This window comes from Pristiophorus japonicus, chromosome 15 (genome assembly GCF_044704955.1).
Source record: "Pristiophorus japonicus isolate sPriJap1 chromosome 15, sPriJap1.hap1, whole genome shotgun sequence".
NCBI classification, from domain to species: domain Eukaryota; kingdom Metazoa; phylum Chordata; class Chondrichthyes; family Pristiophoridae; genus Pristiophorus; species Pristiophorus japonicus.
Genome location: NC_091991.1, coordinates 150,666,188 through 150,682,471, shown reverse-complemented (window position 1 = coordinate 150,682,471; position 16,284 = coordinate 150,666,188). Strand labels below are relative to the sequence as shown.

The window sequence follows — 16,284 nt, the reverse complement described above, 5'->3', positions numbered from 1 at the left end:
TCTTTGTAGCGGCACTGGTGGGCCATGTGGTTTCCTCCACAGCGCCAGCACGGGGCTAGCCGGTTGGCCCCATGTGGCGGACTCAGGGTTGTGGGACCCAGGGTAGCATTTCTGCCTTTGAAAGTCGCCATTCTGTTCACTGCGCTCATCGGTTTAGAGTCCTGGGTGTGGGTCATCGTTCGTTTGGAGTCAACAACCAAAATCACGTAGGCCTGGCTCACTTTAATTGCCTTCTGCAGGGTAACTGTGATGTCCGCAGAGAGCAGTTTGTGGAGGAGGCCTCGTGGCCAATTCTAATAACAAATATGTTCTTTAGTGCTTCGGTGAGGTGGTCGCCAAAATCACACGGTGCAGTCAATCTTCTTAAATCTGCCACATACTTAGCAATTTCTTGGCCTTCGGGTCGCCTGTGAGTGTAAAACCGGTGCCTGGCTGTGAGGATGCTCTCTTTTGGTTTCAGTTGCTCTTGATTTAGGGTTACGAGTTTCCCATAGCTCTTGGTTGTTGTCTTCTTTGGGGCTAGTAGGTCCCCGACGAGGCCGTTGATAGTGGGCCCACAACTGCTAAGCAGGATGGCCCTGCGCTTGTTCGCCAGTGTGGCTGGTGAGTCCCCAGCCAGGTCGTTGGCTATGAAGAAGTGTTCTAACCTTTCCACGAAGGCGTCCCAATCTTCCCCATCGGTGAATTGTTGGAAGTTGCTGAGATTAGACATTTTGTGCGTGGGATTCGTGACCTCATCGCCAGTCATTGTGTATGTAGGCACTCTGTTAATGACTCCACGAGGCAGGGGTATGGCACTTGAACTGTATAGACTGTAGTCCTTTATTGCAGCTCCTAGAGTGAGGACACCAAGAGGTGAGCTCCCTTTTATACTTGGTTACCTGCAGTGTACAGGTGATCCTTAGGTCTCCAGCAGCAGCACCCTCTGGTGTACAGGTAAGATATATACAGGGTGAAGGTACATTCAGGTCTAGTGTTCAGTACATCATTGGCATGCATATATAACAAGAGGCATACTCCTGAGGCACGCCTCTGACCGCAGTTTCTCGGCCTCGATCGTATCCCAACTTTTAGAACACTGCCTAAATGTCAAAATTGTTTCTCCAGACTTCTGGAAAGAAATTCTGTTTAGACAGTACATAATATAAAAAATTACATTACCTGTGAAAATAGTTTTCCATCTCTGTCAATCATATATTATTATTGCGATTCAAACAAGAATATTACCCACAATGTGCAGGATATTTTTTATTAAGACAGAAGCACTAATTTATTGTACACTTAAAAACAACTTGAAGATATTTTTGTGAAACAGATTAGCTAAAAGCTAAAAAAAAAGTTAAGCATAGAAACAGGCTTTTAAGAATGAAGTTACAGCTATCTCTTGCATGATAGATGCAATATAGTAAACATAAACAGGTTTGCTTTCAAAGACAACATTTAACACCATTGACCAGGAAATGCATGTAACTTTACAAATACCATCAATAACTTACAAACTGTAAATAAAATGCAATTGAATAAATAATTTGCCGTTTGATTTTAACTTCATTCATTTTTTGTTCGACACATTCCTAATATTAGTGTGCCTTATTATTCTCTATTGGTTCTTTAATTTATTGCAATTTAACCTGGTTGAAAACGTGACTCTTTTTCTTAACAAAAAACTGAACATTGAATTAGTCTATTATTGCACTGACTACAATCCAGTAGTAATTTGGTTCTCAGTCAAGGAGTTTTATGTTAAAAAAGTAAACATTCAGAATATACGGCTAATATGAGCAAGCAGAAAAGGAAAAGAAAAAAAAATCTAAATTATATACATTCCACTTAAACACCAGAAAACACCACTCAACTTGGAATTCAATTTTAAGTGTGCAAAACATTACGGTTCTATATAAAAATATGTGCATTATGAAGACATAATTAAATTATTTCTCACTAATACATAATTATTTGTATATACATTGCAAACATTACAGTGCTATACAGTTCTCATCTTTCCTGCACTTCTGCATACTGTCGCTTTGCACAATAAAGTGCCAGTACACATAAATCAGACTCAAATCAATGTGATTGAGCTATGGGAAGCTAATCAAGTTCCATTCAAAAAATGTTTGCATATCCCATTTTTTTTGCATCCCTTTACAAACTCCTTGAAGCAATGACAAGGGATCAAACAACAGATACCATTAGACAGAGTAATAGTCTCTGTTTTACAGTGGTTGATTGGCATTCATTAAGTCATTTTTTTCCCCAGCAAGTTTATCCATCCCAGCTATACCACAAGATCATCTGTGTCTTCTCGTGTGTTAGTCATGCGGATAAGTTCCCGCTTCCTAAGAGGGCTTCTGGTGACATTGTGCATCTCTTTACTGTTTTCAGGCCTGTGACTGTCTGGGTTTCCACTCGACTTTTTTAAATGCTCTATTTTCTTCAGTTCGAAGCCCAGTAATTCTACCCTGGAATCCATAGAGACACTAGAAGAAGGAGTTGAGTGATTGCTGTCGGAAAACAGATCAGATAAACTGCTTAACGAACTCACATCTGAGTGGTCGAATGAAAAGTCTGGGATGGTAAGATGCTTGCTTTGACAGGCCGGAGGAATTTGTTGGTCTGTTTTTGAGGTCTGATCCCCAGGCTGCAAGTCTACCAGTTCTAAAGAATCTCTATGGGCCATAGACTCAAAGGATAGTGTGCGCTTACGTAAATGCAACCTGGCTCCAGACGCTGCAGTGTGAGAAGCTGGTCCACTTTCACTCTCTATGGGAGGCTCTATTGAGATACAAGGTGGACTCATTTTTTTCTTTCTTCGAGCGGCAAGAATATATTCAGAATCTGACTGAACATGGACAGAAGGTTCTCGCTTTTCTTCATTAGAAAATGCACCTTCAAACTGTAAGCTTGCGTCTTCATCGTCAATCGATGGGCATATTTCAATTGAATGTCTCCTTGGGTCATCTGCCCAAGAAGGCTTCGTCAATAATCCCTGCGCATCAACACTATAGAACTTCTTCAAGTCTTTCTCCCTGCCAACTTCAGCCAAACCAGTTGTGCTGTTAGAGTTCTTTAAAGCCGCAACTGATGGACTGGGAGAGAGGAAAGGTGATAACGACAGGCTTCTCGCTTCGGACTGTCTCGCAGAATTGTTGATGTGCCGCACTTCTTCGTCAACTGGGTCCACAGAGTTGAAGAAGGAGCTCGCTGGGCTGTTGCTGCCACTGCTTTGACTGGGTGAGCGGCTTGGGATGCTGCGTTGGCTGTAGACCTGCTTGTGCGTGTGGACACTCGATTGCCTGCTGCGTTGATCTAACAGTGGCGAAGGCTGAGGGGTGATATTTGGAAACAATGGTTGGGAGTGTATTAATGGTGGAACCAAGATGCAATGAGGTGAAACTTTTGGGTACAGACTATTGTCGGACTGAATCCTCAGACTGTTTTTAGACTCAATATCCACAGAGTCATTTCTGACTGATTCCTGGAACATAAGCAATCACAAAACATCAGAGCAAATTCACACTGAAAATGTTTCACCATAAATATTTTGTGAAACTTTGCTGCTGCTGCACAGCATGAATCTAAACAAATTAGTCTCTTTCGCCTTGTATTCTTGATTTTACAGACTCTCCCAATCCCCTCATGAATTTTTCACTTCCTCTCCTAAAGGCAGTAACACCTGCCGTGGTATAGAAATAAAAAAATGCATTTCATATAGTGCCTTTCATGTTCTCAGGACATCCCAAATTGCTTTATGGCTAATTAATCATTTTTTTTAAAATTCGTTTTCGGGATGTGGGTGTCGCTGACAAAGCTGGCATTTATTGCTCATCCCAAATACAGTTTGATACAACTAAGTGGCTTGCTAGGTCACTTCACAGGATAGTTAAGAGCCGACTATGTTGGTGTAGGGGGCCCAGGGGAGGTGCGAGTTCGGGCCCAGGGGCATCACAGGCCAGCCCACACTGCGATATGTGTGCGCACTAGGTCCGTGCAGCAGAGCTGGTCTCCAGTCGTCTTGTGTAATCCTTGCCACTGGACCAAGACCTAGCTCTGTCAAGCTCGTATGGTTGGTGTGCAACGATCACCCCACATTAAAAAAATTCACGCACAGGCATCTTTCACCCTTCAGGATGTAGTTTGGGTCCTTCATTGAAACATCTGTGAACTTGTCCTTTTTTTGGTATGGTAGCAAGTCATCCTCGTTTCGAGGGACCGCCTATGATGATGATGATGTTGGTGTAGGACTGGGATCACTTATAGGCTAGACTGGATAAAGACAGCAGGTTCCCTTCCCTAAAGGATATTAGTGAACCAGTTGGGTTTTTAGACAATCAACAGCTTCATGGTGACATAATTTTTTGAAATTTCCATATTTTTTAAACTGAGTTCAGATTCTCAAACTGCCATGGTGGGATTTGAACTTGTATTCAGTTCAGGACTCTGAAGTACTAATCCAGTAACACAATTACTACACTACTGTATGCATACCTTTTTGAAGTGTAGTCATTCTTATGTAGGTTAATGAGGCAATGTGATAATGACCAATTACATAGAAACATAAAAAATAGGTGGGGTAGGCCATTCGGCCCTTCGAGCCTGCACCGCCATTCAATGAGTTCATGGCTGAACATGCAACTTCAGTACCCCATTCCTGCTTTCTCGCCATATCCCTTGATCCCCCTAGTAATAAGGACTACATCTAACTCCTTTTTGAATATATTTAGTGAATTGGCCTCGACAACTTTCTGTGGTAGAGAATTCCACACATTCACCGCTCTCTGGGTGAAGAAGTTTCTCCTCATCTCGGTCCTAAATAGCTTACTCCTTATCCTTGGACTGTGACCCCTGGTTCTGGACTTCCCCAACATTGGGAACAATGTTCCTGCATCTAACCTGTCTAAATCTGTCAGAATTTTAAACGTTTCTATGAATCCCCTCTCATTCTTCTGAACTCCAGTGAATACAAGCCCAGTTGATCCAGTCTTTCTTGATATGTCAGTCCCGCCATCCCAGGAATCAGTCTGGTGAACCTTTGCTGCACTCCCTCAATAGCAAGAATGTCCTTCCTCAAGTTAGGAGACCAAAACTGTACACAATACTCCAGGTGTGGCCTCACCAAGGCCCTGTGCAACTGTAGCAACACCTCCCTGCCCCTGTACTCAAATCCCCTCGCTATGAAGGCCAACATGCCATTTGCTTTCTTAACCGCCTGCTGTACCTCCATGCCAACCTTCAATGACTGATGTACCATGACTCGTTGCACCTCCCCTTTTCCTAATCTGTCACCATTCAGATAATAGTCTGTCTCTCTGTTTTTACCACCAAAGTGGACAACCTCACATTTATCCACATTATACTTTATCTGCCATGCACTTGCCCACTCACCTAACCTATCCAAGTCGCTCTGCAAGTGATCTGTAAATTTTGGTATCGAAGACGAATGTTGGCCAGGACACCAGGAGAACTCTCCTGCTCTTCAAATATTGGCATGAAACCTTTTACATTCACCTGAACAGTTATACAGGGCTTCGGTTTAACGTCTCATTCAGAAGATAGTGCAGCACTCCCTTCATCATTGCACTGAAGTGTCAGCCTAAAGTATGTTCTCAAGTCCCTTGCGTTGAGTCACCATCATCATAGGCAGTGAATTGAGCTTGCACTGAATGGGTGGATTTTGCGGTCAGCGGTGAACAAACAGCGGCAGTTGTTCATTAAACTTACACTTGTCCACAGTCATTTTGTGAGGTTTTGCACTGAAACTTGCAGTAATTAGAAAGCCATTTTGGCATAGCACCCTCTACAGGAGATCTGGAACCTGTGTGAGCAGTGCAAAGAACTGTGTATCTTCTTAACCAATCAGATGAAAGAATCCTTACTGAGGCACACAGTCTGAACCAGGAAGCGTCAGTTAGAATAGTTAATTCAATGCTAAATCATGTACAGAAAGTGAAATAAAAAGAGGGAAATAAAGATGAGATTAACTGAAAGAAATAAAAGAGACAGAAAGAAAAAGTAAAAAAATGTTTTAAAATTAAAAAAAAAATCTCCAACAATAATTAAAATCTGAATGAATGAGACTCCACACTTGCAAAAGTAAATATTCAGTGTTAGAGAAGTTGTTTGGCAATAATTAAGACTTATCACACTGTTAAATATTTATTTACATTGGAATGGACAGGCCCTAACTTTTTCTGGTGAGTTTAGTGTGTATCTATCACGCAAGTGCAGCAACTTCACGCTATTCCATGTGTTTCAATGCCGAGTCTCTCTCCCACACACTGGTATAGCGAAGTTTCTGAGTAGCAGGGCAACTCGGACAGCAACTTTCTGATTTTCCTGTTTAACTGCACATGTGCAGTTGATTTACACTTTATAATGGTGAGCAATGATAGCCTCACTATTATTTTTACTGCAAAATCTGGGCCACTACCTTCGAACGCAGAGGCAGGAGTGCTTTCACTGAGCAAAATTAGATCCATGAGTGCCAGCAACCCTGCAGTAACCTAAGTCACCTGTTCTCATTACACAAGTAAATTTCCAGCTGAGATCATAGTTTCAAGAGTGGGAATTCTGAGCAATTCCTTCCCCAATCCCCCCCAAATAATAGTTCAAGTACTGCACATCATCAAACAAATTTTGAGACATAGGCCTAGAAATTTGATGATGCTGCACCCATTTTACGGATGAAAAACGGGCACCAAATGTCCAATATAGCAGGCAGGTTGCGCGAGCACATTCTGAGCCAGAATGCCACATTGGTATAATCATCAAAAGAGGCGCTCAGGACCTGCGCCTGAAACAGGCATTAGGCCACTTATTTGATGCCCCTTTTACCAAATGGAAAAGAAAATCAGGGCACTGTATAAAATGAAATGCCAATTTGTTATCATCTCGTTTGCGTAACAGTCAATGAATAAAAATTAGAAGCAAATGCCATCAGCTTCTGTTCCATGGTGAGCCAACATGCTTTGATGCAAAATGTGAATGCTTTAAAACAAGATCCATCAATACCTGTCTATGTAGCAGCCTGTTTATACTGGGTGATCTCGGTGGTCTCTGTGGAGGTGGGATTTTGGGAAGGGTGATGTGGCTGGTCGAAACAAAGTTATGATGAATTACCTCAGTGGGGACTCCAAGACGTGTAGAGACTTCAACAGGCTGGGACTGGACTGAAGTCACAGACCCTAAATAAAAAATCCAGAGCAAAAAAAATCCTAAATAAAAAAACTCAAAACAAAAGCAATTTTTCAAATAAAAGAGTATCGTTTTGTTTTTCCCACAATTCCTCCCTCTTCACAGAAACTATAACTTACTGATTGCGATTGGTATCTGTATTTTGTGATAGTATATATTTAGCCCATTTAAGAGAGACTATATTGAGTTACTCTGTTAGCCTTTGCTTCCAAAAGTAACAGGTTCAGGGCAGAGTTAAGACACAGTCCAGAAACCGTGATAGCAGGTGTTGCGGTTAGCATCTCAAGGTTTTATTTAGTGATGAGAAACATAAGCATTAAACATTTGGGCCCAGAAATTGTGAGCCATTCATGCGAAATCCTGTCATAAGCCTGATGGAAGTCCACCGGATATGTGGGGTCTCAGCCTTAAGTGTGAGATTCCTGTATGGCCTTGAGGGCATAGAGTCTCTGACCATCCCCGACAAGCCCATCGATGCAAGGCATAGCAGAGCCAGGGATTCCCTAAATCAGGAGTTCCTGGTCCTAGGCCCTCAGTTGGGTTCAAATGTAACACTGGTGCAGGTATGCTTGCTCTCAACAGGCAAGCCTGGTCAATAGCACCAGAAGTAGGGTCAACCTGAGAGTGTCTAAGCTCGAGAAAAGGCCTGAACCTATGAAGATTGGAGGATGGAGGGGGAAAATTAATTTTTAGCATTTTAAAGCCGCATCCAGTCACAAGGTCTGGGGAGGGCGGGGAATACCCAATACTTCCTCTTTGCCCACTGCCTGGCCAGCTAACAGCAGCAATATGAGGGGGTGGAAGGGAGACACCACAGATGCACCCTCAAACCACTGAAGACCTGCTTCTAGAGGGTCTTCCTCCTGCTCCCCCAAACTATGGCAGGACCAGTGGTGGAGTTCTGCAGCAGGTGTAGCCCTGGGTGTGACCCTCACAAATATTCCAGGCTGTGCACTTCAGTCTGACTCACATGACTGAATTTCCTATTAATTACGAAAAGCAACGACTCATTTTTTGTTTACTGATTGAAAGCTTTCCCAATTCTTTATTTCAAATAAATACTTGTCAATGACATACCCTGATGGGGAACCACTTCAGGCAGTGGAAAATGAGCTTGGGCTGATCTAACAGAGTGAAACATGTAGCTGTCGTTTGGTAAGGAATGCATTCGACACACAGAGACTTTCCGAACAGTGAGCAAATTTTCCGTTTGATTCTCTCCTACCGTTTTGCTGTATCGAGGATCTTCCTGTTTAAAAATAACCAGAGAGGACTGTAAAACATTCATGTTGCGTAATTTACTGGCAGTATGTAAGATTGGTGTATTCATACCCACACAGAGTAATACGTCAGTAAAGAACCATTACACCATTACCTTCAATGGGCCCAAGTTTCCACATGATTTGCGCCTGATTTTTAGGAGCAACTGGTGGAGAACGGACTATCTTAGAAATCGCAATTCTCCACATTTTTTTTTCTGCAGTTCTAATCAGTTAGAACAGTTTCACTTTGGAACAGAATTTTTTCTTCAAAAGGGGGCGTGTCCGGCCACTGACGCCTGATTTGAAAGTTTCCACAGTGAAAACGTACTCCAAACTAACTTAGAATGGAGCAAGTGAAGATTTTTGTCGAACTGAAAAAACCTTGTCTACACATTAAAAAATCAGGCGCAGGTTAAATTAGGCGTCCAGAACGAGGGGGGAGGGGGGGGAGGGGAAGTCATTAAATTCTATAATAAATCCTTATTTATACTTATACAAATAAATCCAACCTGAATAAAAATTTATAAGCAAAGAAAAGATTAAATAAACCATCTTCCTACCTGTGTGAAAGTGCTTCACCCAGGGAGAATTCTGCAGGAAGCCTCACAAGTTGAGGAAGCCGTTCGTTCCCGCGGGGGGGGGGGGGGGGGGGGGGGAGGAAGCCGTTCGTTCCCGCGGGGGGGGGGGGGGGAGGGAAATGGCTGCCTCAACTTTCTGAGGCTTCCTGCAGCCTTCTCACTGCTGCAAGAAGCCTCAGTGCTGATGTGCTGATGGCAATGTGCTTTTATTAAAAAATTTTCAAAAATTAAACAGCTACAAAGAACTACAAAAATGGCCGAGTGCCAATGTTTCCTTTACACTGCGCATGCGCGAACACTCCAACGCGCACGCGCAGCGTTGCCGGCAGGAAAAAAACTAATTTAAATGGTACCCGCCCCCTCCCACTTACAAAATCGGCGCGAGTGATAGGCTCCGCCCCCCTGGGCGCCGCGCCAAGCAGACATGGAGCTGCAGGGCGCTCCAGAATCGCGCGTTTTTTTTCCGGCGCCGTTTTCGGCGCGAAAAACGGGCGCCCAGCTCGGAGGGGCGCCCGTTTTTTATCGTGTGGAAACTTGGGCCCAATATGTCTGGAAGTGACTGCTAATAAAATGCAGACACTTACAGAACTAAGATCACACAGGATTGCATAGGATATGTGGCACAGAAACAGGCCATTCGGCCCAACCAGTCCATGCCAGCGATTATGCTCCACTCGAGCCTCCTCCCATCTTTCCTCATCTAAATCTATCAGCGTAACCCTCTATTCCCTTCTCCCTCATATGCTTGTTCAGCCTCCCCTTAAAGACATCTATGCTATTCATTTCAACACTCCCTGAGGTAGCGAGTTCCACATTCTCGCCTCTCTTTGGGTAAAGAAGTTTCTTCTTAATTCCCTATTGGATTTCTTGGTGACTATCTTATATTGATGGCCTCCGGTTATGCTCTTCTCCACAAATGGAAACATTCTCTCTGTATCTACTCTATCATAAACTTTCATAATTTTAAAGATCTATGGAACTTCTTGGCTTTCTTAATTACACGGGAGGCTTTAGGAACCGTTAATTAATCATTTATGCTGCTGTCACTAACAGTCAACATTCTACACATCATTCTGCAGCAGCCGTGAGAAGAAAAAGAGAAATCCACTCAAGACAGGTTCCATACTATTAAATCTGTCAAATCACTTACACATGGGTTCATTGGTGTACATGGAGATTAATCAGCTTCTGGATCTTTATAACATCTTTAAACAACAAGATACAGAGCCCAATGTAACGTATGGTGCATTTTTGAGCACAAGGTGAGGTTTTTCTCTTGTTAAGACACCAGAGAAGTGCCTTGCATTGGATACTGCAGTGTAAATCAGTATACTCATGCGCTGTCTCCCAGCAAGTACTATCCACTTCATTTACAGAAACTGATCAATAGATGAGAAACATGTTAGCTTTTCTTTTAAGACCAACTATAAGACCAGCTGTAAGTGAAGTTAAATGCAGTGCAGAGAATTTTTGATATATCGCTTCTTCTCCCAGTTAGGTAATGGCAAAAAATAGCCCAAAAGATTATTTTAGCTGTTCTTTCTCTTATTGTATTGATATTTATTACCTAGTGTTGAATATTATTTCAGATTTAGTATTCCGGATCAGTCTGAAAGATTATAAATGGGATTTCCAGCAGACTTACTCTCATCATTTATGTTAGTGGCAGAGTTGTCAGCAGCGTGTGTAAGAGAATAGAAGGTTTAGGCGAGTAAAGAATGAACTTATCACAATCTGGCACTAACTTGAGTAACAGGCGTACTGCCAAGGTTTGCATTGGACCTATGGAATGGGAAGTTCTTCTGAATAAGCCATGAACCCAATCAGAGAAGAGAACCAACCTGATGTTTCTGTCTCCAGCTCCAACAACCCTTATGTCGCCTGAGTGAGATTACCCATATAAGATGAAAATACGGACACTGTTGTAGACCGACATTCACTGTGAACTTTGCTGATACATCTTAAACAGATCATACTTAAGAACTTTTGATGATTGTCAGAGAAAGAAGCATCTTATCCCATTATTCTGAGCAGGATTCCTAATCTAGGTCTGCAAAGCCTAGCAGCAGCATTCCAACCCATTGTGCCACCAAGTCCCCTGCAAAGATTACAGGGCAGATTTTCCTCTTATCGCACCTGGGCATAGTGGATCATAGAGAAAAATTGTATGAAGAGATTGACATGCCCAATGGAGCCCACCCGATTTTCTATATGCGCTATGTCAAGATGATCCAATATAACTAAGCTTAATAACAGAAAAATCTGCCTTCGCTTTTTTAACATTATAAATATCAAAATATTCTAGTCATTAAAGCCACATGGAAGTTTAAGAGTGACACTGAGTGATTCTACTCCAAACGTACAGCTCGGCAATCTTCTCTCACTGACTCGGTCTACATGTGTTGTTGCATAATACTAACTTTGCCAAGGCTTGAAGTAACATCTCTCACTGCGGTAATTACACTTGCTTTCGATCCTCATAGCAAATCAGCAGTCTGCTTTACACCACACCCCATTTTCTTTTCTATTGGCTTTCCAAATCCCAGTCTCATAATAGACATCTGGGATTGAAAACACTATCTCCATATTTCACCAACATTGGCTAGATTTTATTTTCTTGCAATTGGCATTAATATGGACTAAGAGTTGAGTTTTGGGGAATTCATTGTACTTCAGCAATGCTATAACAAGCTGTCAAAACATAAGAACATAAGAATTAGGAACAGGAATAAGCCATCTAGCCCCTCGAGCCTGCTCCGCCATTCATCAAGATCATGGCTGATCTGGCCGTGGACTCAGCTCCACTTACCCGCCCGCTCTCCATAACCCTTAATTCCCTTATTGGTTAAAAATCTATCTATCTGTGATTTGAATACATTCAATGAGCTAGCCTCAACTGCTTCCTTGGGCAGAGAATTCCACAGATTCACAACCCTCTGGGAGAAGAAATTCCTTCTCAACTCGGTTTTAAATTGGCTCCCCCGTATTTTGAGGCTGTGCCCCCGAGTTCTAGTCACCCCGACCAGTGGAAACAACCTCTCTGCCTCTATCTTGTCTATCCCTTTCATTATTTTAAATGTTTCTATAAGATCACCCTTCATCCTTCTGAACTCCAACGAGTAAAGATCCAGTCTACTCAATCTATCATCATAAGGTAACCCCCTCATCTCCGGTATCAGCCTAGTGAATCATCTCTGTACCCTCTCCAAAGCTAGTTTATCCTTCCTTAAGTAAGGTGACCAAAACTGCACGCAGTACTCCAAGTGCGGCCTCACCAATACCCTGTATAGTTGCAGCAGGACCTCCCTGCTTTTGTACTCCATCCCTCTCGCAATGAAGGCCAACATTCCATTCGCCTTCCTCATTACTTGCTGCACCTGCAAACTAACTTTTTGGGATTCATGCACAAGGACCCCAGGTCCCTCTGCACCGCAGCATATTGTAATTTCTCCCCATTCAAATAATATTCCCTTTTACTGTTTTTTTCTCCCTAAGGTGGATGACCTCACATTTTCCAACATTGTATTCCATCTACCAAACCTTAGCCCATTCGCTTAACCTATCTAAATCTCTTTGCAGCCTCTCTGTGTCCTCTACACAACCCGCTTTCCCACTAATCTTTGTGTCATCTGCAAATTTTGTTACACTACACTCTGTCCCCTCTTCCAGGTCATCTATGTATATTGTAAAGAGTTGTGGTCCCAGCACCGATCCATGTGGCACACCACTTAACCATCGATTTCCAACCCAAAATGATCCCATTTATCCCGACTCTCTGCTTTCTGTTAGCCAGCCAATTCTCGATCCATGCTAATACATTTCCTCTGACTCCGCGTACCTTTATCTTCTGCAGTAACCTTTTGTGTGCACCTTATCGAATGCCTTTTGGAAATCTAAATACACCACATCCATAGGTACACCTCTATCCACTATGCTCGTTATATCCTCAAAGAATTCCAGTAAATTAGTTAAACATGATTTCCCCTTCATAAATCCATGTTGCGTCTGCTTGATTGCACTATTCCTATCTAGATGTCCCGCTATTTCTTCCTTAATGATAGCTTCAAGCATTTTCCCCACTACAGATGTTAAACTAACCGGCCTATAGTTACCTGCCTTTTGTCTGCCCCCTTTTTTAAACAGAGGCATTACATTAGCTGCTTTCCAATCCGCTGGTACCTCCCCAGAGTCCAGAGAATTTGGGGAGATTATAACGAATGCATCTGCTATAACTTCCGCCATCTCTTTTAATACCCTGGGATGATTTCATCAGGACCAGGGGACTTGTCTACCTTGAGTCCCATTAGCCTGTCCAGCACTACCCCCCTAGTGATAGTGATTATCTCAAGGTCCTCCCTTCCCACATTCCGTGACCAGCAATTTTTGGCATGGTTTTTGTGTCTTCCACTGTGAAGACCGAAGCAAAATAATTGTTTAAGGTCTCAGCCATTTCCACATTTCCCATTACTAAATCCCCCTTCTCGTCTTCTAAAGGACCAACATTTACTTTAGTCACTCTATTCCGTTTTATATATAGGTATATATTATCTGTTTTTATGTTTTGCGCAAGTTTACTTTCGTAATCTATCTTTCCTTTCTTTATTGCTTTCTTAGTCATTCTTTGCTGTCGTTTAAAATTTCCCCAATCTTCAAGTTTCCCACTAACCTTGGCCACCTTATACGCATTAGTTTTTAATTTGATACTCTCCTTTATTTCCTTGGTTATCCATGGCTGGTTATCCCTTCTCTTACCGCCCTTCTTTTTCACTGGAATATATTTTTGTTGAGCACTATGAAAGAGCTCCTTAAAAGACCTCCACTGTTCCTCAATTGTGCCACCGTTTAGTCTGTGTTCCCAGTCTACTTTAGCCAACTCTGCCCTCATCCCACTGTAGTCCCCTTTGTTTAAGCATAGTACGCTCGTTTGAGACACTACTTCCTCACCCTCAATCTGTATTACAAATTCAACCAAATTGTGATCACTCATTCCGAGAGGATCTTTTATTATTCCTGTCTCATTACACAGGACCAGATCTAAGATAGCTTGCTCCCTTGTAGGTTCTGTAACACACTGTTCTAAGAAACAATCCCGTATGCATTCTATGAATTCCTCCCCCAGGCTACCCCATGCGATTTGATTTGACCAATCGATATGTAGGTTAAAATCCCTCATGATTACTGACGTTCCTTTTTCACATGCCTCCATTATTCCCTTGATTATTGTCCGCCCCACCGTGAAGTTATTATTTGGGGGCCTATAAACTACGCCCACCAGTGACTTTTTCCCCTTACTATCTCTAATCTCCACCCACAATGTCATTAAAGATAAATCCAGAAGAGCTGCTTACAAAACTTTATCTTCTTACCAGATTGAAATGTTGCATATTAAATAGCAGACACACAAAGAGTAGGAGTAAATGGGTACTTTTCAGAATGGCAGGCAGTGACTCGTGGGGTACCGCAAGGTTCTGTGCTGGGGCCCCAGCTGTTTACATTGTATATTAATGATTTAGACGAGGGGATTAAATGTAGTATCTCCAAATTTGCGGATGACACTAAGTTGGGTGGCAGTGTGAGCTGCGAGGAGCATGCTATGAGGCTGCAGAGTGACTTGGATAGGTTAGGTGAGTGGGCAAATGCATGGCAGATGAAGTATAATGTGGATAAATGTGAGGTTATCCACTTTGGTGATAAAAACAGAGAGACAGACTATTATCTGAATGGTGACAGATTAGGAAAAGGGGAGGTGCAACGAGACCTGGGTGTCATGGTACATCAGTCATTGAAGGTCGGCATGCAGGTTCAGCAGGCGGTTAAGAAAGCAAATAGCATGTTGGCCTTCATAGCGAGGAGATTTGAGTACAGGGGCAGGGAGGTGTTACTACAGTTGTACAGGGCCTTGGTGAGGCCACATCTGGAGTATTGTGTACAGTTTTGGTCTCCTAACTTGAGGAAGGACATTCTTGCTATTGAGGGAGTGCAGCGAAGGTTCACCAGACTGATTCCCGGGATGGTGGGACTGACCTATCAAGAAAGACTGGATCAACTGGGCTTGTATTCATTGGAGTTCAGAAGAATGAGAGGGGATCTCATAGAAACGTTTAAAATTCTGACGGGTTTAGACAGGTTAGATGCAGGAAGAATGTTCCCAATGTTGTGGAAGTCCAGAACCAGGGGTCACAGTCTAAGGATAAGGGATAAGCCATTTAGGAACAAGATGAGGAGAAACTTCTTCACCCAGAGAGTGGTGAACCTGTGGAATTCTCTACCACAGAAAATTGTTGAGGCCAATTCACTAAATATATTGAAAAAGGAGTTAGACATAGTCCTTACTACTAGGGGGATCAAGTGGTATGGCAAGAAAGCAGGAATTGGGTACTGAAGTTGCATGTTCAGCCAAGAACTGATTGAATGGCGGTGCAGGTTCGATGAGCCGAATGGCCTACTCCTGCACCTATTTTCTATGTTTCTATGTTTCTAAAATGCCAGACATAATTACCAATCTAAGTATACACATATTATTTAAAATACCTTCAACAAAAGGCAGCAGAGATTTTCAAAACAGCACATTGGCCATGACAGGATGGATATCGACAGAGGTAGATGAAGTGTTTTGGTAAATAAACAAAGGTAACAATACACAACACATTTAATAATATAGTAAAACAGCCTTAACCTCCTGCTTCCTGTTGGTGGATTTGTGAATGGATGACATGGCGTAGTGATGGCTGGATGAACCTGAGATGTTATCCATCGTGAGAATTTCACCTTCTAATGAGCCTTGGATGATTAAAGAGACATTGTCGAAAGTCAATTTTTCCTTTATCAAAAAAAAAGTTATTTGTATTATCAGGTTTGTTATTTCTGATCTACATTTTAATAAAATTATTTTAAATGTGTAAAGAGAACATAAAATTTCTGATCCAATATTTTAACTATAAATATTAATAAATATCTAACAAAATGCAGTATTAATTTAGGGTTTGTCATGGGCTTGAATGAAGCCATATATACCTTTTTAACTATTTCCATTTACTCTACTACTCTCTGCCATTAAATAGTTACTGCATGATTCAGTGCCTCTGTAACACCTTCCCTCAGGTTTTTTCATCAGTTAGAAAACCTGAGGATGTGACTTGTATATTAGTATAAGTTTATTATATTTAAATTTGTATGATATTTAAATTTTAGGCTTTTACAACATTGAATACATAGATTTACAATTAAATATCTTTAGAGTGATTATTATA

The 16,284-nt window shown here is 42.1% G+C and overlaps 1 protein-coding gene across 1 annotated transcript in view; it reads right to left on the bottom strand.

The window, feature by feature from the left end:
* Positions 1 to 1,882: 1,882 nt before the first annotated feature.
* Positions 1,883 to 16,284, bottom strand: part of cacna1ha (calcium channel, voltage-dependent, T type, alpha 1H subunit a) — a 341,912-nt gene continuing 327,510 nt past the window's right edge. Inside the window, exons 31-34 of the mRNA XM_070901103.1 lie at positions 15,711 to 15,854; positions 8,272 to 8,443; positions 7,012 to 7,184; positions 1,883 to 3,478 (exon numbers count right to left, since the gene is read on the bottom strand). Coding sequence (XP_070757204.1) covers positions 2,279 to 3,478; positions 7,012 to 7,184; positions 8,272 to 8,443; positions 15,711 to 15,854 — 1,689 coding nt within the window. The 3' untranslated portion in view covers positions 1,883 to 2,278. The remainder of the gene's footprint in view (positions 3,479 to 7,011; positions 7,185 to 8,271; positions 8,444 to 15,710; positions 15,855 to 16,284) is intronic.